General features: G+C 39.5%; 2 protein-coding genes across 2 annotated transcripts in view; one reads left to right on the forward strand and one right to left on the reverse strand.

The window, feature by feature from the left end:
- Positions 1-21,575, forward strand: part of LOC5567299 — a 440,692-nt gene that overhangs the window by 47,436 nt on the left and 371,681 nt on the right. The gene's annotated exons all lie outside the window — the stretch shown is intronic.
- Positions 19,216-19,877, reverse strand: LOC5567304. Its single transcript, XM_001651689.2, has 2 exons — positions 19,570-19,877; positions 19,216-19,510 (listed from the first exon to the last, which is right to left on the reverse strand). The coding sequence occupies exons 1-2, from the start codon at positions 19,793-19,795 to the stop codon at positions 19,236-19,238; spliced, it is 501 nt and encodes a 166-aa protein (XP_001651739.1). The 5' UTR covers positions 19,796-19,877; the 3' UTR covers positions 19,216-19,235.

A 21,575-nucleotide genomic window follows, 5' to 3' on the forward strand; every position in this document is an offset into this window, starting at 1 on the left:
GAGGAACGTCCCAGGTTAGTACTATCCTAGGACAATCGCTGCATGTGTGCACGATTGCTTCGACGATGTGACTTAAGCGTAGACAGAATTCGCTATCCGAACACTCAATGGCCGGTAGGGTGCAGAGCTACTTGGGCACTTCAATGATTCACTTTGGCATAGTTTTTTTTTCTCGGCCGAATTGTCTGAAACTTTCCAGTAAGAAGCCTTCCAATGGGACGCATATTGTGGCCAAATATGAGTTCAGTAACTTTTAAAAATCCCGAAATCAAAAGGATTTCTCATTCATTCTACAAATGTAGTACACACTGTGGACTATGCTTTTAAATTGATGCTACATGTAATAAAAAATACAGTAAAGATTTGAAAGTTTGCATTTTAGATTTATAAAATAAAAAAGTTGTGTAGTTTACCAAATCAAACAAGAAAACTCCATTGTGAGTGCTAGTTCCCATTAGCAATAGCTTTGCCGGTGTGAAAAAGAATCGCGAAAACCGCAGCACCGCATCGCGATGGAGCGTCGTAAAGTAAAAACAGTAAGACGTACACCGAGGAAAGGCTCGTCGATTCCAGCGATGGCCACCAAAGCATTCATTTATCGTGTCCTGATCCTCGATTCACCGCCAGACGACCACCAGACCAGTGCTGGACGAGGCATGCAAGCTTGGTTGCCCCTGAAAGACCCGCTCCTCCGAGAGATTAAAACCATCGATAGACAGTGTCGGGTGGGTGGTCTTGCTCCTTGGTGCTGCACCCACCGCCCACCGGAAGGAACAGCGAACAAATTTCTGCGGTAGCTCTGAGAAAATTTATTGTTTAGGAAAGCTGAGCTGGTCAATCACCCGAGAAAAACGCGACTAGTGGTTGGATTTTTTTTGTTCGGCTTTACCCTAGCAATGGAAGAATTGTAGTTTCGACCGTCGGGACAATCTAATTTAATCCTTTTGCTTTAAGCTTGCAGCACTACCAGACAAGTCTTGAACGAAGAGTGATGTTGAAGTGTAAGGAAAACTGCGTCACAATCAGTTTGAACTCAAGACAAACGACAAAAGAGCAAAAACTAAGTGCTGTGAAACTTGAAATAGTCATCACCCACCACGATTGAATAAGCTTGGTTGAATGCTAGTCCACGGAGAAAAAATCTTCACAAATAACCTAATTTAAGGCAAGATTAAACTTTGTGTTAGATATGAACAATAACAATATTAATTTGATTGGAGCATAGATTTTGTTTCACCAAAATTAAAGTATTTGTTGAAAACAAACAAATTAGTGGCTTTGTAGCAATAAATTCATGGTCTAGATCTAGAGGAAACCAATTTGTAGTTTAAAAATGAACCAAATTTATTGTTTTTTTTAACTAATCTTATTTTTCTCAGTGTTAAAATACGATTTAACTGCATTGATAGAGAGTTGCCCTTTCGGAACGCAACCGAAGTGAAAATCCGTCGAGTAGAATGGCCAAGAGAATTGGCATTTCTGCTGGAGACACCACGACAGGACCGACGTGCAAGAGAGCCATCGGAATCAAGAGCAAATGAAATGGAAAATTAAATAGCAAACTTGAATCGTCTTTCGATGGCTATCCACGCTTGTATCATTAAGGGTATGCGATATTTCATCAAATGATTCCGTTACATGACATTCGAAACATTTCTTCGGAATTCAATGAAGCGAAATTTCTGTTTTCGAATCTCGTTTCGTCTGATATGCCAATATATCGGCATAAAAAAATCATATCGCATATCCTTAACGACCGTTGTGCCGCATTCGCTCTCGGTACTGACAACGATTGAGTGATTCAATGATACGTCAGCTGGCCCGCCAACCAGCTAGCTGGCGAAGCTTTTCCTGTTAATGAAGAAATAAATTCCTCCGGGCGTTGATCGACTGAACTCAATTGCTCGAGTGGCGGCTATTCCTTTTTCGATGGCCTATTTGCTAATGAGGCAAACAGATCGATCCGTTGTAGTCTAGTCTGGTAGAATGGGAAATTGAAAATTTGAATGAGTTATGGGTGTTTGGGTAGGATTCTGAGAAACGATAAGAGCGTTGATGATTGACGCCTACGGAGGTTCCGATGAAGCGATTAGCGTGGAAAAGCGATGTGGGAGTTTTCTTCGATGAATTAATTATTGATGTTGTAGAAGCATTTTATCTGGAATACTACACAACGAAAAAGCAATACTGTGGAAAGTGTTCTAGCTATAGTAATTTCCTATTCAACAATTTGTGAATTTCCTACATTTTGAATCTTTTTGAATGCTTAGTTAAGAAGATATATACGTAAAATCTTACTAATTACTAGATACCAGATTTTTTAAACACTTCGCCACCCTTGAAGATGGCTCAGTGATGTACAATTCTGTTTGAGGACACGAACCCAAACTATTCTAGTATTACTTGTACTGAGTTGCCACCCAAGAATTGATCTGAAGCTTCACCCAGAACTTCAAAATTGGAATGGCTGACCAAAAGGCCATATTGGCAACACCAACTCCCGACTACCAGAAGATAACTTTGCTACAGGTCTAATAGGGTGCTTATGCACATACCAACTATCAGAGCTAGAAACCGCAATTATTGAGTTGCCTCAATAGCGTATCTGCTATGAGATTCCACAAAAGCGGTGTCAAGACTCCCCCTGGGGGGCATCCGCAAACACTCAATTTTCGAATCGCTGATTGACGCATTGTCGGGAAGAGATGTCGGTTTTCGAGCATTTGATGAATCCAATTGGTAATCATTGAAAATAGTCCATGTTTTCGTGCAGCTTAAAATTTGGCATCAAAAGACACATTATCAAAGGCACCCTCAATATCCAACAATAACCCAAGCAGGATTGCTTCTGAGCAAATGCTTTCTCGATATCGTTTACAACGTTGTGTAAAAGAATCACTGAGGACTTTACAGATTGGTAAGCATATTGCTTCACATGTAGAGGCAGGTTTACCAACTAAACATCACGGAAGTTTTTTTTTTATATAGAATTTTCGCACTTCTACCAAAGCAAGAAACCTTCACCTAACCCGGCTATGTGGGGAGCACATGGGGTTTAGGCTCTGTGGTTCTCACTTAATGATCTATTGCGTGACTGTTGAAGTTCAGCCGATCGTCTAGCGTTACGCACAGGTGTTTCAGCTTTCGCTGTGAATCTCGACCCCCTTGGGTAGCTCCAGCAATAGGACCCCGTCGTACATCGCATTCCACAGCTTTGGTCCCCGTATGGAATTTTGTGTCACTCCAGCCGTTATTCTTAACTCCTTCGGGCCGGCGTCGGTTTCATACCTCAGTACGCGGTTGCGGAAGTAGCTCTTCAAAATCTGGCATAAGTAGTCGGGAACCCGCATTCTGTGCAGCGCAGTGGCAAAGGCCTCCCTGCTGGCACTGTTGAACGCGTGCTTCACATCTATCGTGATCACGGCGCAGTAACGTTCTCCTCCACGCTTTTGTTTCAATGCTTTCTCGGCCGTCTCGAGCACTGTCCGAATTGCGTCCACCGTCGATTTTCTTTTCCGGAATCCAAACCCGTACCAAGAGTTTACCGAGTGTATCCAGTAATCATATAGGCCTATATGATCCTGGATCTTAGGGCGGTTTTCCTGGCTTCGGCAACAGTACCAGTTTCTGAATTTCCCTTATTTCTTGAAATTGACCTTTATCCATGAATTAACCTTCCTTACCATATCTGTATACGCAAGGACCGCTGCTTTGAGTGCCAAATTGGGGTTCCATCCGGATCCGGGGCCTTGTTCAGCTTCAGCGCTTTCACAGCTGCTATAAGCTACTCGTTGGATATCTGACGAGCTTCGGCATTTCCTACCTCTTCATTGCCATATGGTGTGAACGGCCACATTGTAGGATCATGCTTTGGGAATAGACCCTCGACGATGACTCTCAGTTTGTCCGCACATGTTTCGGCCGGCGTCGACGGGCCCTTGATTTTTGCCATTATTACTCGGTAGGCATCCCCCCAGGATTAGCATCAGCTACTCGGTACAGCTCTTTGAAGCAGTTGGACTTGCTCAGCTTAATCTCTCGAAAATCTTGAAAGCCGTTCTGGCTTGCTGCTGTGCTCTTCTCGGAATTCCTCGTGCATCGCTCTCTGATATCGTCTCCTGGCTTTAAGACAAGTGGCGCAAAGAGTGCAGAGTGCCGCGTTCCACCAGTATACGGGATGCCGGTTGTTTGATGGCCTCCGTTTTCTTGGCATTGTTATGTCACACGCCCTGACCATCGCCCTTGTCAGCTTCACCGCATCGAGATCCGGGATATCGCTGTCTACACGAGGTGCTTCGACGAAAAGGTCCTTGTCGAAGGCCTTCGTCTTCCACTGCTGTACGATAGTTGTGGTTCTCGGCGTTGCCGCGCAGTCCCGTTGGCCAATGGTATAGCGGATTGCCTGGTGATCGCTATGGGTATACTCCTCTCTTACCCTCCAGTTCATGTTGCTCAACATTGATGGGCTACACCAAGTAAGATCGATGATTGATGCTCGTCTGTTTTTCCTAAATGTGCTAAGCTTTGTCAGGGCCTCTAGCAGGCTGTAACCCCTGGCATTGGTTACCCTGCTACCCCACTCCACGGCCCATGCATTGAAGTCTCCTCCAATCAGTACTGGCTTCCGACCGACAAGCTCATCGGTTAATTCCTCTAACATCCACCTGAATTCGTCGAATGTCCACCTCGGAGGAGCGTACCAGCTAGCAGAATACCATTGACTTTCACGATCACGAATCCTTCTTTGGTGCTAGAAACCACTTCTTGGATGGGGAACCTACCCATCACCTGTATCGCCGCTATTCCCGTGCTGTCAGCCACCCAGTTTGCATTATCGAGCGGTACTCGATACGGCTCAGCTATAATCGCAACGTCGCACCTTGCTTCCGTTGTTGACTGCCACAACAGTTGCTGTGCAGTGTCGCAATGATTCAAGCTGAGCTGCGTTACTTCCTCTACTGTCGTGATGCGATCGCCTTTTTATACGCAGGACACTTAAATCCGCCCGTTATATGGGCGTTTCCTTTCTCCGGTTTACAAAGTAAACACTTTGGTCGCTTCGTACAATCGTTTGGACTCTATGGTGCAATTACCTACCGAGATAGGCGCCCGTTGCTCGGACTTGCGATTATTGTGTCTATTGACGGGCCAGTTCTAGTTTCCTAGGCTTCATCTATTCCTCAAATATGTAGATAGAGTGCGTTGCTGTCAACACTACTCCATTGATTCACCATAGATCATTTGGCCCAGGATTGAGCCTTGAGGTACTCCCGCGGTAATTCGAACGCTTTTCTGATCCTCCTCTGTGTCATACATAAGAATCCTACCATTAAAATAGATTTCTAGAAGCTTAAACAGCTGCACCTGAAAACCATAAACTATTGGAACTGCTGGAGAAGTATCGTCCAACGCTGACAAAGATGGAGCTCTACAATACGTCCGGCTCTGACTTGAAGCTACGTCGAAGTTGTTCATATTGGTCATTGAAATTGGAAAAGATTAATACTATAATTTAAAATTGATTGGGTCCTGTGAAATGAGTTTTCCCCTCTCAAAATTCCAGTAGGCCGCTTCTATTCAATTAACCCAGTTCCAGCTCAACTCCAACGATTTCACAAATTCTACTTCCGCAAATAGTCCCCAACTTTTTCCACCAATCATGTAACAATTGTCCCCCCAGGTGGTGTTATGATTTCTCTGCCGGAAACCCACCAACACCAGCAAACAATAATTTGTTCCCGTCAAATTCCGACATTAAACAGCATATTTCACGCGCTTCTGATTGAACCTGTTACCGGAATGTCGGAAAGTGTGCTTCGTGAGTGGTGCCTTATGGTTACCTACCGTTCCGATTTCTCCTCATGGAGCCACTACTGGTGCGGTGTGAAGGTGGTACAGAGACCTACATACATATTGCGAACAAATCGTCGTTTACAATTTCAATCCCTTCTTGGTTTCCGCCGTCGACGTCGTTGTCGTTGTTGTTTTCGTTTTGATGAATTTTCACATGGTTCGATGGAAAATTGTACTTATGCGCTTGCTAGCGTGATGACGGGAAACGAGCGGCAGATCGTCCCTCTTCAAATGTACAAGCACGCACATGTTCTGTGTTTCGTATAGAGTAAAATGGGGTCTCAGTGAAAAGTTTTCGAAGTTCAACCTTAGTGCCGGTTTCCTGGAAAACTAAACTTTGATCTTGTTTTAGAAAATATTTGGTTACATGAGTTCAATTTACGTTACTTGTTCTACAAACTTTTTTTTTTGTCATTGGCAAACATCGCTTATGGAATAATTCGCAAAGTAATTTAAACGACAGAATTTTATTTGATGAGTGCTCTTTGGGATATTTCTCAGTTCAATACCCTGATAGCCTTACTTGTTTTTCCTTTTCTAGAAACCTTTCTACGACTCCAGTCACCTTTGTAGCCAACTGGTTACGCTGTTTTTGATTCTGATCATGTCCCTGTTACATTTCGAATTTCCCATGAAGCTATTCTCAATCCTATTAGCTTCACATTCAATTATTTCCGAGTCGGTTGGAATACATATGAAACATATATCGATTAATCTTGATGTTAACATTTCTTTGCAAAAAAAAACTTTATATTGTTAGTGCTCCCTAAACTTTATCAAATTCCATTTTTGGAGTAAGAGGCATTGCAATATCATCTTAAATCTATTTCTATAATTTTTGGAGCGGAAGTCGTTAATTGAGTAACATTATAACAATATTATAACATTTGTTTTGAATTGAGCTGGATATCTCAAAAGAAAACTTTGGCCTAACTCGATATTTTGCTCCACTCTACTCTATATGTGTCGCACTGTGCTCGTGCAATCAAATTGACACGCAACATTCGCACTGCTGCCGAAAAGGGGGCGGGGGTAACGGTGATTGCTTGCGTTAGATTATTTTCATTGTTAAAGTTACTTTATCCAAGGAATAAATCGCTAGATTCAAGTGCCGTCTCTAACAAGACACTGAAGAGTCTGTTGCACACATTACACATAGACCGGATTTTCAGGCAGTTAAGGGATCCCCATCACTTACTACTTCCACCTTGTTGGATGAAATCAGCTCCCTTGTTGTCTGACAAGACGGTTCCGGAGTTCTTGGTATTCACCTATCCATTGTAAATACCGTTTTTTCTACTCTGCTCCCTTTATTTTTTGCAGCTCCATCTTCCAATTTAGTTCTCCATCATTAAATGATTCATTTTCTACATTCGTGCAACAGCTTTTCCCCTACAGCTAAAACTAAAGGGCGGAAACGATGAGAACATGAACCATCCATCCTGCTGAGCTCTGCAAAGCAAAAAAAGACGAATAGTAGTAGTTGCAAGTGCTTTAATACCAAGGATGTGGAAGAAATGGTGTAAACGTTTTGAAATATTTATCAGCAATTTCCATTTCTTGCTACTTCTATCTCTTACGAGATTATTGAGCCTACCGGGAAAAGTTTTAGTAGGTAATCATGATTTACAAGTAGGAAATGATAGCTACATTCAAATATCCAAGCCTAGTACTACTGCATGCTTTATGTTATATTGAATTATTTTTTTAAATAAAATTCTACGGAACTCCTTACATAATCACAAAGAAAACAATATTCATAGCTTTCTACCGTTTTGATTCATATTACGGATACTTAAGGCGTCAGTAAAGTATAGCTCATCAGAAAGTAAATAAAATAAACGATTCTGTATGATTCCTCTGCGTTATCGAGCCTTCACAACACTTAGCTTTCAAATGGTGGTTGAATAGTTTGATTCCCCGACACGGATACTTTTTTTAATAAACAGAAATGTGCGGGCTTAGCACGATTCTTATTCCGGACGCTACCTTACGTTTGCCTCATTTTTCGGACACTTTTTTTCGAATTCCGGACAGCTCATGAAAATCATAAATAGAAAAGTCGAATCACCAATTGAAATTATCAAACCACAAAAAGAAAAACGTCTAAATCAGTTGGGCATTATAAATTTGTCTACCTATCTATGAAAAATGCTTATCACAATGAGTTTCGAAAATGAGAACTTTTGAACAGCAAAATATGAAACAAGTGAAATGTTTTCCATACAAAGCAGAGTGTCCGAAATTTGAAGCGGTCCGTAATTTGAATCAAAGCGGTAGGGGAAAAGCACCAATGTTTGACCCATCCATACGATTTTGGCTTACTTTGTATGAAAATCCGAAAATTAGCACAGAATTTTTGTGGGTCGAAAATTAGTGCTTTTCCCCTATGCGTTTATATTATTAGTTCTGACGAAATAGTAGTTTACGCAACAACACGACATCACGACACAACAGCACGACTCGTACATTTATGCAACGAGGCTGGCTGAGTTGGATAATTACGACGAGTGCTATAAAAATCGAGTTCTCAACGAGTTGCGTACAACATTTTTTTGCAATTTTTCATCGTAATAGGCTGTTTTTCATCACGCCTATCTGTCATGAAACAGCCTACTTTTCTGCACTGAAGTATGCAGTGCGGGAATAGTCATTACGCAACTGATACCAGTGCTGTAATGACTCATTACGCAACGCTTTCTAATAACACAACTGTTTTGAGTTGCGTAATGAATCATTACACAACATTTTTTCATAAATTGTAAAATGATGGTGAATGCATTCCGATATAATTTCTGATACCCTGAAGTGATCTTCTATGAAAATGCAAAAAATGTTGTACGTAACTTGTTGCAGAACTCGATTTTTACAGCACTCGTCGTAATTATCCTACTCGGCAAGCCTCGTAGGATAAATTTACGACTCGTGCTGTAAAAATCATCATTCTGCAACTTGTTCCGTAAACTACTATTTTGCAATTTCGTAGAACACCACTTGCTTGAGGGTATCTGAAATCACATCTGGATGCATGCACCAAAATTTTGCAATTTCTGAACGCAACTGATTTCAGTGAGGTAATGACTATTACCATTCTGCATTATATTGTGTAGGAAAGTAGGCCGTTTCATGACAGGTTGGCGTGATGAAAAACAGCCTATTACAATGAGAAATTGCAAAAAAAAAAAAAAACGACATCGGAGCTCATTGTATTTTCGTGCTATACTTACACAAATACATGGCAGAATTTTGAAAGTACCTAAAACATCAATTAGTGCGACTTTTTATTACTTTTATGATAAAAAAGGCCGTTCGTCGAAATCAGTTCGACGCTTTTGACAAATTTTCCGATGAACAAATCGAAGTAATCGTGATCTATAATTCCGTAATCCGTAATTCCAAATTTGCTGGATTTAACCAGAAGATCTTGAACATCATAAGGAAAATGTTCCCTTTCAAATCGCAAAGAAAGGAGACTGACGTGCTCTGTCGAAAACCCTTCTTCTAAAAAATCTTCATTATTAATTTCAGGAAGTTTTCCGAGGATTTTTTTCCAGTATTTATTATAAGAATATCCCTTTCAGAAATCAATACCTGCATGAGATCAAAATACAACAACTGCTGGTTAAATTTTTTTAACTCTTGAAGAATTCTAAATTTCGGAAATATTTACATAAATTTATGAGAAACTTTTCATGAAATTCTAAAGATAACAGCAGAGAGAATTTTTAGATGAATTTCTTGGAAAAATCTCTGATGTAATCCCAGAGCAATGATTGCATAATGTTTTGCAGAAATCACTGATACCTAGAGTAATTCCTAGAATAATCCAAAGACAATTGCTTGGAAAAATATTTCTTGAAAAAGTCCAATACCTGTGCGCCGATATATTTTAGTCAGCCACGGCGTGAGGGAATTTTTGTATCGGCATCTCGCCGTTTACAAGCTTCGGCGGCGGCGATGGCAGCGTACTTCAGCGCGGAGAAAATTGGACATCAAAATGTTGGAAAAATTGTCTTCTTATTTCCGGCGTTATGTTTCTACTTAAAAAGAGCCTACTTCTTAGCTTAGTTTTCAACAAGAACTTCCACAGTTGTAAACTGAGAGCTGCCATTGTACGATGATAGTTTATGCCCAAGGAAGGCATAAACATTTCCTATAATACAAAAAGATTCTGAACTGGTCGGGGATCGAACCCAGACACTTTCATCATGGCTTTTCTTCGTAACCGCTGACATTACCGTCAGGCTAAGGAAGGCCTCCAAGATACTCTTTGTACTGAAATGTCGAAAAAATTACGAAAAAAAACCCTCGAGCGGTGGGATTTGCACTCACAGCTCATGTTGAATATTTTCACGCTTAGCGATAGGTAAATTTGGATGCACGATAGAACAGTTAATGCACTTTAACTCTTATTCGAATAATACGGTGATTGAAATTGTTGTCCGTTGCAGGATCCCAAAAGAAGTTTTTGGACGAATCCCTGAAGAGAGGCACTGATTTTTTTTTTTTTTTGGATGATCTCCAAGAATATTACCTGATGAAGTATATTAAAGTATCCCTGAAAAATGTTTGAGAAGTTCTTAGAGTTGCTCTTAAATGAACCTGTGATTTAGTTTGAGCATGAGCATGAGCATGAGCATGATTGACCGCTCGCAGTTGCTACTCCGTTATTGCAAGAACAGCTGTACTTACACAGGGAACCAACAGATGCTACTCAGGAGCAGTAGCATCTTCAATGTGTAAGTACTGGTGCTCTCATTATTCTCACAAACAATACCGGCGCCGGCTGCGTCCGAATGCAGGTCAATTTGAGGATGGGAGGGAAATGTTGACGTGTTATTTGCTTTCTAGAAGCCTCTGTACTTCCACAAGAAAACACTGGGAGTTTGGAAATAGGAAAGAATTCGTTTTGGTAAACTATAAAGATATAATTTGATATGAATACGTAAGCATGAATGACCGATATCGATCGTGTGACCACTACGCGAACCGGACACGATCCTGATTTCGTTGCACACTCCACATGAGCATGCAACAGATTCAATGGATCTAACACTACTAACGCGTTTTGTTTTTTTCTCCCGCACACTTTGTTTTTCTACCGCGCTACGAGAACCGGACACAATTGATCCGGATTCCGTCGCACGCCCACAGAGGAGCAGGCAACATATTCAACAGATCTGACGCTACTCCCTCTGATTTAGTTTTAAAAAGATACAAACTTGTTTTTTTTAAATAAATTTCCAGTTGCATAAAATTGAAGAGAAGACTTTGAGAGAAAAACATAGAAGAGTTTTAACTTTTTTGAAGAATAAATGTGGAGTAATTCATGAATAAGTGCATTATGATCACTTTTGAACGCAAAAAGGTGATGAGATTTGTGAATTTGCTGAAAACAATTCTGAAGGAGCTCTAAGAGTAATACCTACCGTGCGTGGAACTAGAGACATTCCGATACTGCAAAGTGTCGATATTTTATTCGATACGATTAACGAATCGAATAAAGCACCAATATTCGCATGAAGTCAGACAAAATAAATAAATGAATTTCATAAAATCAGACAAAAATCAGTGAACGAAGTAAATTTCATTTGAAGAGTTCAAAAAACAGATAATTGCTGCTAAGCATTGTGCTGCGAGATTTTCTTTCAAAATTATATAAAATTCTAGTGCAGAATCATTTGCAAAATTTCTAGATTCTGTGCGAAAAATATCCAGGATTTTATAAAAGTCATACTACGAATTCTGTCAGAATTCGGAATGTGCTAAAATCCTGATTAAGCTTTTACGAAACTTACGAAAAAGGATATAATTTACGAAAAAGGATATATCCTTCAAAATCTCACTCAATAATCATTTCGAAATGCAACCTTGAAATCTTTGAGAGTGCTAAGAAAATTTCAAAAGTAAGCTGTTCAAAATCATATTATAAATTCGCTTCTAGCAAAATAAAGGTTCTAGCACAACATTATACAGTGGTATATTGTAATCTTGCCCAGAAATTAAGAAAATTATGTATTGATTTCGTTGTAAATCTTGGCTACAAGTCTATAATCCTGGTGAAAATTCTGTGAGAATGTTGCCAATGTTATCCTTGAAAGTCGTGTTCAGAATTCTTAAAAAATCCTGTTTTGTTTTGTTTTGTACAAATCCTCCCAGACAACTAGAATAAATGTATAACTAAATTACCTTTAGCGTTATAAGATGTCGCGAAAAGGCCTTATACGTACAAAAGTGGAGGCCATATACGTACATATTTTATATGATGAAACATAACATGCAATGCGAGTGTGTCAATTTTCTTGCGAATTAGTGTGTACTCTTATGCGACTTAATTTATGATAACAAACTTTATTTGACAGCTGCTACGGATTGATCCGACTTAGTTTGTAAAAGTATACGGAACGAAACGGAATGTACGTATGAACTCATAAAATAGCGTTTTATGCGAGGATACTCATCGATCACACGATTTGATCCACCATGTAGTGCGGGATTGATGCAGTTTGTACAAATAAACGACTTTGTTTGCATACTGCTATGCGACTTCTGGTTGTTTGGGCTGTCTTTGGATAATCCTGTCAATTACCAGTTGGTGGTATCTGTGAGAATAATACCCTGTGATTCAGTGAAATTATGTATGAAAAATTAGCCAATAGTCCATAAATTTTGATCAGGTTGTATTTTTTGAATGCCGAAGGAAGTTATGGTAGAAACATTGGTAGAGCATACAGAATTTGAGATTTCATAAAATTAAGTAGGTATCTAAGAAAACTTTAAGGAAACAAAACAAGTTAAATAAAATATTAGGTTGAAACACAATTGAAAATTAATTAGTTTTGGTATTTTCTAACTGGTATGATTGTCAACGGGAAACATATGAGGAGAACCTTCAAACCCTCCGCGGGCCGCACAAAATGAGGTCACGGCCTTACGTTGGGCAGCCCTGGTGTACGATATATCGGAAGGAAACATCATTATCGCCGATATCTTGAATAGAAAATATCGATACAAAAATATCGAATATCGGAATCAAAATATCGATTATCGGATACACCTTTTTTTTCTTAAAATTGTCCCTTTTCTTTCAGTATAAGTCAACAATGAAAGTACAGGTGCACTTACTGAGATTTACATAGCCACCATACAAGAATTATTAGTTTTTTTAATCCTTTAGAAGTTTCTTGAAAGATTTCTTGTCAAGACTACCAAAGGGATTTTTGAAAGTACAGTATGGAAATTCGTGGAGAATTTAGTAGAGAATAACGGAACAATCTTTAAAGGATTTTTCTTTGAAGAAATTGTGGACGAACAATTGACGGGTGAAGTCGAAGAAGTGGTGGTATTACGGTAGAAGTCGAAAGATAAGATTCATGTGAATATTTCTAGAGAAACTCTAGGAGATTTGATTGAGAATGTTCTGAATTGATTTTAAGAGTAATCTTTAGCGGATTACCTACTCATAAATTCGTTGAATCTCGTTCAGTTTGCATTCCAGTTCAAACCTTTGAACAAAAAATCAAGTAGGCTTGACCATTGAGCAGTTCAAAATTGCAAATGAACCCATGTGAGCTGAAAATTGAACGTGAAATTAAACTAGTCTGTCTGGCGCACAAATGACATATTTAAATGCAGAAGTTTTGCAAAGATGTTGAGAAACATTTAAGGTACCATATTTTTGTAATATGAATTCAATATGTTCTGATGTAGTTTTTTTTTTCGGGATTTGCAGAATCTTGCATGAGAATTCAAGGCTTACTTGATTCCCATGCAAAATTAGAACGCGTTCAGTTCACTTTTGGCTCGCGTTCGGATTAAAATGCATCACTGCGTTGAAGAAATGTAGGTATTAAATACCCAAATTAAAAAAAATGCTGGTTGAATTTTTGAAGGAATCCATACAATAATTTCTCGATGAATCCCTAGCACAACGTTTGGAATAAGTACTAAAGGAATTTTTCAAGCGTTTCTTAAATTAATGATTGGAGGAATTAGTGCAGAAAAAAATGAAAAAAAAAATCCCTAATTGTTTTTTAGGATTAAAAAAAAATCCTGCTGGATTTATTTTTTGAAGAAATTTCTGAATTAACTTTTACAACAAAAAGAGACTGTTGGGTGAATGTCAAAATTTATTTATGAGATAATATTCTGGAGAAAGCCTACAGATTTCCGGGAAAAAATGAAAAATATCCGAGAAGAAATGGGAAAAAATCTCAAATTAGTTCCTTTACAAACGTCAGAGGAGTCTTAGATATATCTGATAAATTTTTTAGGAAAAGATCTCTGGTGGATTTCCCAAATCAAATATATGAGAGAAAAATTTGGATAAACTTCTTTGGAAACAATTGTTGGGCAAACACTTGCTTCAATTATTTGAGGAATATTTCATGGACCTCCTATAAAGTTTTTTTGGAAGTGTCTTGCAGGAACCCTGGAGCTGAGCTTGGGCTTGATTGGCCGCCCGTGGATGCTATTCCAGTATCGCAAGATCAGCTGCACTTACACAAGGAACCAACCAGATGACTGCTTGGCATTAACAGGCACCCTCAGTGTATAAGTGCTGGTGATCTTCTATTTTTAGGCAACAATGGTACCTGCCACGTCAGAAGCAGACCAATGAGGGGAAGGGGAAGGAATTGATGATGCATTGGGAATATGAGTCTGTTAGGAATTTGACCGTATATACCACTACATCAACACCAGTTCATGCGGGAAGGGTGAAAGGGTGGGGCAATTTTTATGGCAGAGAGGCTTGCTGGTTTGGTTAGCAGACCTATGTATCAGGCGAAAAGGAAGGCATGCTATAATGATGAAAGAATGGAAGCGTAGGGAAACGGTTTATTTCTGTCCGTCTCGGATTCTAGCAAATGCTATGAACTGTGATAGATACATCAACTCTGATATATTAAGAGTGGTAGATAGAAGCAAGTGAAAGATACAACTACAAAGTACGAGGAAAGGGACGGGCCTGGGATTGAACCCATGACCTTCTGTTTATGAAGAAGAAGCGGTAGCCATTAGACCACCAACCCCGTCTTGTCTTGCAGGAACCCCTGGAAAGGATTAAATTGATTGTTCATCGATATATTTCAAGGAGAAATCCGTCTAAGTATCCGTGTAAATCCCTGAAGAATCTCTGGAAGGTTTCAAAATGGAATTGATAGAGAAATTCTTGGGGTCCCTAGAGAAATACATAGAGGAATTCTTGGATAATTTCCTTGATGGATATCTGTAAGAATCCCTATAGAAATTTTAAAGCAACACTGGATTATTTTGTAGAGCAAATTTTTTTTATAAAGGTGTCAAATTTAACAAGTCGAGATTATTTATCGGCGTGAAAATACTAAATCGGCGGCATAGTGCTGATCGGCGTATGACGCGCCGCCGATTCGGCGTTGGCGTGACGTAAAATAATTGGGTGGTGGCGGCGTGGCACGGTGGCGAACAGGTATAAATCAGGAATTCTGTAGAAATTGATAGGATAATACTTATCATAAAACTACGCATAGTTAATTACTGGAGAAATTATGAAGTCATTGAAAACAAAATCTTTAGAAAGTTATCAGAAATAATCTCTTTAACATGCCTCAAGCATTATGAAAAATCTCTGTTGAAAGTAAACTGGACAAATTTTACAAGGAAGAAAATAAAACAATGAGCTTCTGACAAGAGGCAAATACAAAAAGTCAGAAAAATATCTTAAGATAGGGTGCAGAACTATTTAGGCACTACCATGATTCACTTCGGAAATGGGGGTTTTATTGGCCGAATTGTCTGAAACTTTGCAATAAGAAGCACTTTAATACAATGCATATTGTGGCCAAAATGCAGTTGGTGGCTTTAAAAATTCTCCGTTGCTGAAGTGAATCAAAAGAGTCAGGAATAGGATTCAGCTCCTTATTGCTGAAGATTCGATGGAAAAAATCGAGGTACGCACAGAAAAGATTTCTGGAATAAAAATTGTAAAGATTATAAAAAAATTTCCTTTAGGAATGTTATAAAAATAAAAAGTAATCCCAGAAGAAACTCCTGGAAAATGTGTGAAGTTGTCCTTATCGGATACCTCAATGAATTGTTTGAATAATTCCAGGATGCATTCATATCAAGATAACTAAACAGATATTGGGATGGATCTGGTATAGTGGTTAGAACACACATTTCTAACGCCGAGGACCTGGGATCGAATCCCATGTCAGAGATAGTCACTTATGACAAAAAAGTTATAGTGACGACTTCTTTCGGAAGCGAAATAAAGCTGTTGGTCCCGAGATGAAACAAGCCTTGGGCTAAAAATCTCGTCAATAAAGATATAATAAAACTTAACAGATGCTTGGCAAAATCGTTTTTAACCTTATAACAGACTTTTGGTAAAATCATCGCAAGATTCATTGCCAATTGTTCATAAAACCTTTAAATGATATCTTGTAAGTTTAATGGCAGGAGTCTGATTAAAGCAAAACTCTAAGAATTATTCAAAAGGTCTATTATGAAGCAGTTTTGCATAAACATGAATGCTGAAGGCCATTTTTCAAAAATCCAAACAAAATATTCAGCTTGCAGCGACGTGTTTGTGTGTATCTCAGGATATTTACTTTGAAAGTAGGAAAAACGAGAGTGAAAGGATTTGTCATTTTGTATGGAACGTTTCATGGCATTTATTGACCGATGGTAAGACGAAGTTTGCCGAAACCTCTAATTATTATAAATATAAAGCAATGTACAGGAATCGACTGTGATGGAGGTTATGTTTTTGGGTTTTCGGCTTTCAGTCTCTAGGGATCAATAACGGATTTCCGTTCTACACCTGACGTTTCGGTCACATTTATTGTGCCTTTTCCGAAGGATCTACAAATGAACAAGTATTGGATTCACCTAGCAAGAAACAAAATTTAGCCATATTAGAGTCATGCCACATCTTGAACACACCGCACACTGTCAACAAGCGTACCGATACCGATAACATGAGCGGCACGTACGCTTGTGTGTTACACACTGCCAAAACGATACAACACACAACACGTAGAACAACAGAAAGAGATAACACACAATAGTATTATAGCTTTAACGACACACACATGAAATTGATATCTGGCGCGAAAGTGACGGTAGTGAATTATCGTACCTAGGAGGTACAACAAAATTCAACCAGTAGATTTAAAACGAGTGTAGAAGAAGAGAACTCGAAACACTTATGGTCCGATGAACAATTATGTTTAAGACATACATGAAACGAGTAAACGGAGTGATCGTTGTCTGTAAGATTGTGTTTATGTTAATGTTTTATCACAGACAAACAGACGTAACACTTAGAACAAATCCCGATCAAAATCATAGTCACGAAGACATGTGCGCCCAATGCTAAAATTATTGTATTTGGCCGACGGGCCAACTGATGGCGGTAGTGTGTAAACGTCATACGCGAACCAGTGCTGGAAAGCGTCAATGTAAATAGAGGTTGTCGCGCGACTTTTACATAGATGCTTCTCTCACTGTCATCGGACGGCGAGACAATGACAGACGCTTTCTTCAAATTCTCCTTCTTTTTTTCGTCGCTACGGCTTGTGACGGAATTGTAAACTAGACCATTTTTATTTCATTATCTGATTTAATTGTTATTTATATCGCAAGAATCATTAATGGATATCCTCTTTACTCATCAAACACATTTGCTTCCCAAAATTCTCCAAAATTAGATAGAAATTTTAAAAGCAAAAAAACTTTACAATCGCTCTCATGAGAGCCCCGTCATGCGACATGATGGAGTGAGCACATGAAATATAGCTTTGTCTAGTGACAGTGAGAAGACTGGTTTCGTCAGTGTCGCAAGCCGCTCATGATTCTCAACAGCCCTGACGCGAACAATAACGATGCGAGCGCTGCGGGTGGCGGATTGGCCACCTACCATATTTTTGAATCGACCGTTAAAAAGGTGGTCGATGGACAATGATGAGAGTGTGACGTCTGTTTGTTTTTGGTTTTATGCTTCGTACTGATTGTTCATTTGTAGATCCTCCGAAAAAGGCACAATAAATGTGACCGAAACGTCAGGTGTAGAATGGAAATACGTTTATGATCCCTAGAGACTGAAAGCCGAAGACCCAAAAACATATAAATATAAAATGTGTTCAATTTATTATGCAATTACAATCTTTGTAAGAAATTTCACTTCGTGAAAGCTTAAGAAAGTCGAAAATGTTTGTGTGCACAAGAAATAATAAACTAATGATTTCTTGTGCTTCACGAACGAAGAAAATATCTCCTTACAATGTAACATCCACAGTTACTGATATAAAGTCTACAAGCATTCATTCCAAGTGATGAAACATACACGCTGTCACGTCCATGAGTGATGAAAAACACAATAGTGCATGTTGGGAGAAAGCAGTTCAAATAAAAATACCACTCCTCTCAAGAATAGAACACATTCCCACTCTGTTTGGAGTGAACGAATGGGAGAAACCACTCTCAAGTGCGGTTCAACAAGCCAACAGCTTCACCATAATGAAATCCACGTCTTCATAAAACACATAGAAATTATGTGCAATATTTATGCTGCCATGTACGCTCCTGCGTAATAAATATAAGTAACGGAAAAATATTGCTCCTGCACGTAATCTACAACCCCTTATGTTTTATGTATCACTGCGCGAGGAGAGAAGCGAAGTGAATGTGACTAGAGCACTTGAGTTGGGGGAGTTATTGCACTTGGTTGCTTTGTCAGGTCCTCCAAAGGAGTAGTGGACGACGACGACGACGACAACGGGGCAGTTGTTTTTTTACTTCTTTAGCACAATATATGCAACCAGGGTGCAGAATTCTACAATAGCAATTCTCTCAGTCAGGGATCACCCATAAATAACGTAGCAAATCAATTTTTCAATATTTTCAACGCGTGCATCTTCAAAACTTCTCATACAAGCAGCAAATGTTCGAAAACTTCCACAAAACCTGAATCTTTGAAATTTGGTCGAATGAAGTTAAGTTCAAAGAACGTTTGGTCAAACAGACGTTTCGTCAAATTGACGTTCGGTCGAAAACGATCAAATGCAATAGAAAGCAAACTTTTGGTCAAACTGACATTTCATTAAACGTTCACTAGTTAAGGGCCCCTCCCCTTCATCACATATTGTCACAAATACGTTTCCTCCCAAAATGCTACGTCATTTATGAATGACCTCTTAGAAAACGGTCGCAGCATCATTCATCAACCTATGATTGCATTCGGTCGGTGCTTTTGATGTTGAAAACGAAATGAGCAGTTTGTCTTCGAGTGCTTCTACTAGATTGTACAATATCCGTTGGACGATCATCACTTCAGCATCCCCATAAGTATTTGCGCATCCGTCAATGAAATACACAACGCTGGATTTCATTCTTTATTACTAAGTGTAACAATGCACTCTCTGATCCAGATCACCACAAGATTTATCACACACGGCAGCCCCAGCCCTATGGCCGATGCTAACTCCTCCAAATAGTCCTGCCACTCCACCGACAACAGCACCAATGACAGTTCCTGGTCCGGTGAATATACTTCCGATTCCGGCCCCTACAAAGGCTCCCGTCAAAGCCCCTCCTCCGACGACTCCGCCTACCGAGGCCATCATGCACGGATCGGGGTTGTCTCGGCCAGTTAACCAACCCCAAAACGATGTACCTACAAGGTTGAAAAGTTGCTCACAAAACACAACGCTTGATCCAAATCTCATGTCTTACTCGAATCGCCATTAGAGGCATTACGTTTCACTATTTTGGCGGAAGTTGGCCCCTCTCGTTTATCCGGTAATTGTGTGTCATTCTCAAACGCCGCCGAAAACTGCGGAGACTGTCCCGCGATAAGGCCTTCCGAGTTTGTCCCTCTGTTGGCTTCGATCTGGACTGCGAAAGGTAATCCCACCGTGGTCAGGAGCAGCGCCACAATGAGCCTCCAAAAGACGTACATGTTCCTCTTAAAACGTGCCAGCTTGTGACCTGTGCCGATTGTCGACTGAGATAAATTAGATACAATTGTCGCGCGAAAACAGACTGCGGATGAGCAACTGGGACTAGCGCGGGAAAGAGACAGACATGGGTTGTTGACTCGTGGGTGCACATGAACCCCTCCTTATTGCTTGCTGCTGAGCCGACAAATATGTTTCAATCTGTGACGATCGGGGACGGACAAGTAAGTGGATTAGCGTGGATTACAGCCCCGGAATGGGACGGAATGGACGGGGACGGGGACAGATGGTGGTATGCCAATTTGTAATACTACACCGTGACGTGCCCCGTAGTTGACTGGCTCGCATAATTTGTGCTGAAGTAGTTTCTTGATTACTTCTTGTTTAGTTTGAGTACGTTTTCATAATTGTAAAAGGTATTTTCTAAATACGATTTGTGTTACAGGGGGATTCTGTTTTTGGCATGCTCAGCTTCTGACATTCTCCAAATTTGAAACTTTTTGAACATATCATCAAATTCGAACCGACCGTGTCGCGGAGCCCATCCCTAGTATTGGGTAAGAGTATGCGAAATACCGAACGATTCCGTCAAACACGCTTCGAAATGAAATTCCGCTGTATTCCACGGAACTCATACAAGACGAATTTATATTTTACGATTTCGTTTCGCCAAATTGTAAAAATATATCCGCGGAAAATTGAAAACGGAATAAAACGGAATTTCGCAAAATTTCTTTAATTTCACGTAATTCGCTTCTAATTCTATGTAGTATATCGCACAAATGTAAAAAAACCTTTCACAATATTCTCGCGGGACAAGAGTACTCAATGTTGAGCAAGAGCATGAGCACAGATAACCGTACAATTCGTATTTGCTACTCTGTGATTGACCAGAACAATCGAAGAAGTTTAATGAATGGGGCTAGCGATTAGCTTGTCATTCTCGATGTGCACATATCGAGAGCTCGAATTTTTCAAAGCCAATAACGGCGTCGGCCACGTCCTAACGATCATCGGGGAAGGAAAGGATTGAGAGTTGGACAATCATTGTTACTGATACCGAAGAACTTTCTGGATCTCCACAGTTGTCAGGGGAAGGATATTAGGTTAGTTGGATAAGGTAAAGATCTGGGAGACACCTATGGTTGGTAAAGCGATTCATGATATAAATTACGATATAAATCGATAACAGCATTTTACGACAAACCACTAGTTATTTAGGTTTGTGCTCAGTAATAAGTACCGAAATCAAAGTTTAAAAATTCTATTGTTTTAATCGATTTTGGTGATGTGTTGTATTGAGTTATATTTTTGATTCATGCATTTATTATTTTGAATTTGATGATGGTTTCAGATTAAGGTCAAAATTTGATGGTATACTTTGGGTATTTCGAAATTAATAGGCACAACTGTCATTTTTCCGATGTTTTGGCACATATGTACAGCGAAAAATCAATTGTCTAAACGAACATGGATGAACTTTCCAATCTAATTCACAGTTCCTGAATGCTTTGTTGTCCAGGATCAGAACTTTTTTCATAATTTTCGAATAATTTTTAAAATACGTTCGAGGCTCCAAATTTATTGATAATTTGATTTTGTTGGGGAAAAGCACCAATTTTCGACCCATCACTAATTTTCAAACCATTCATACGAGTTTCGCCTACTTTATATGAAAATTCGAAAATTGGCACAGAATTCTTATAGGTTGAAAATTAGTGCTTTTCCCCTAGTCAATTTTAAATCAAGAATCTGAAAATGACATAATCTCAAAACTACTCA

This window comes from Aedes aegypti, chromosome 3 (genome assembly GCF_002204515.2).
Source record: "Aedes aegypti strain LVP_AGWG chromosome 3, AaegL5.0 Primary Assembly, whole genome shotgun sequence".
Classification (NCBI taxonomy): domain Eukaryota; kingdom Metazoa; phylum Arthropoda; class Insecta; order Diptera; family Culicidae; genus Aedes; species Aedes aegypti.

Excerpts from the sequence above, each read along its gene's own strand:
- LOC5567304 (XM_001651689.2), bottom strand. The coding sequence starts at position 19,795 with ATGTACGTCTTTTGGAGGCTCATTGTGGCGCTGCTCCTGACCACGGTG. Across the intron at positions 19,511-19,569 it reads TGCCTCTAATGGCGATTCGA|GTACATCGTTTTGGGGTTGG; the intron begins GTAAGACATGAG and ends TCAACCTTGTAG.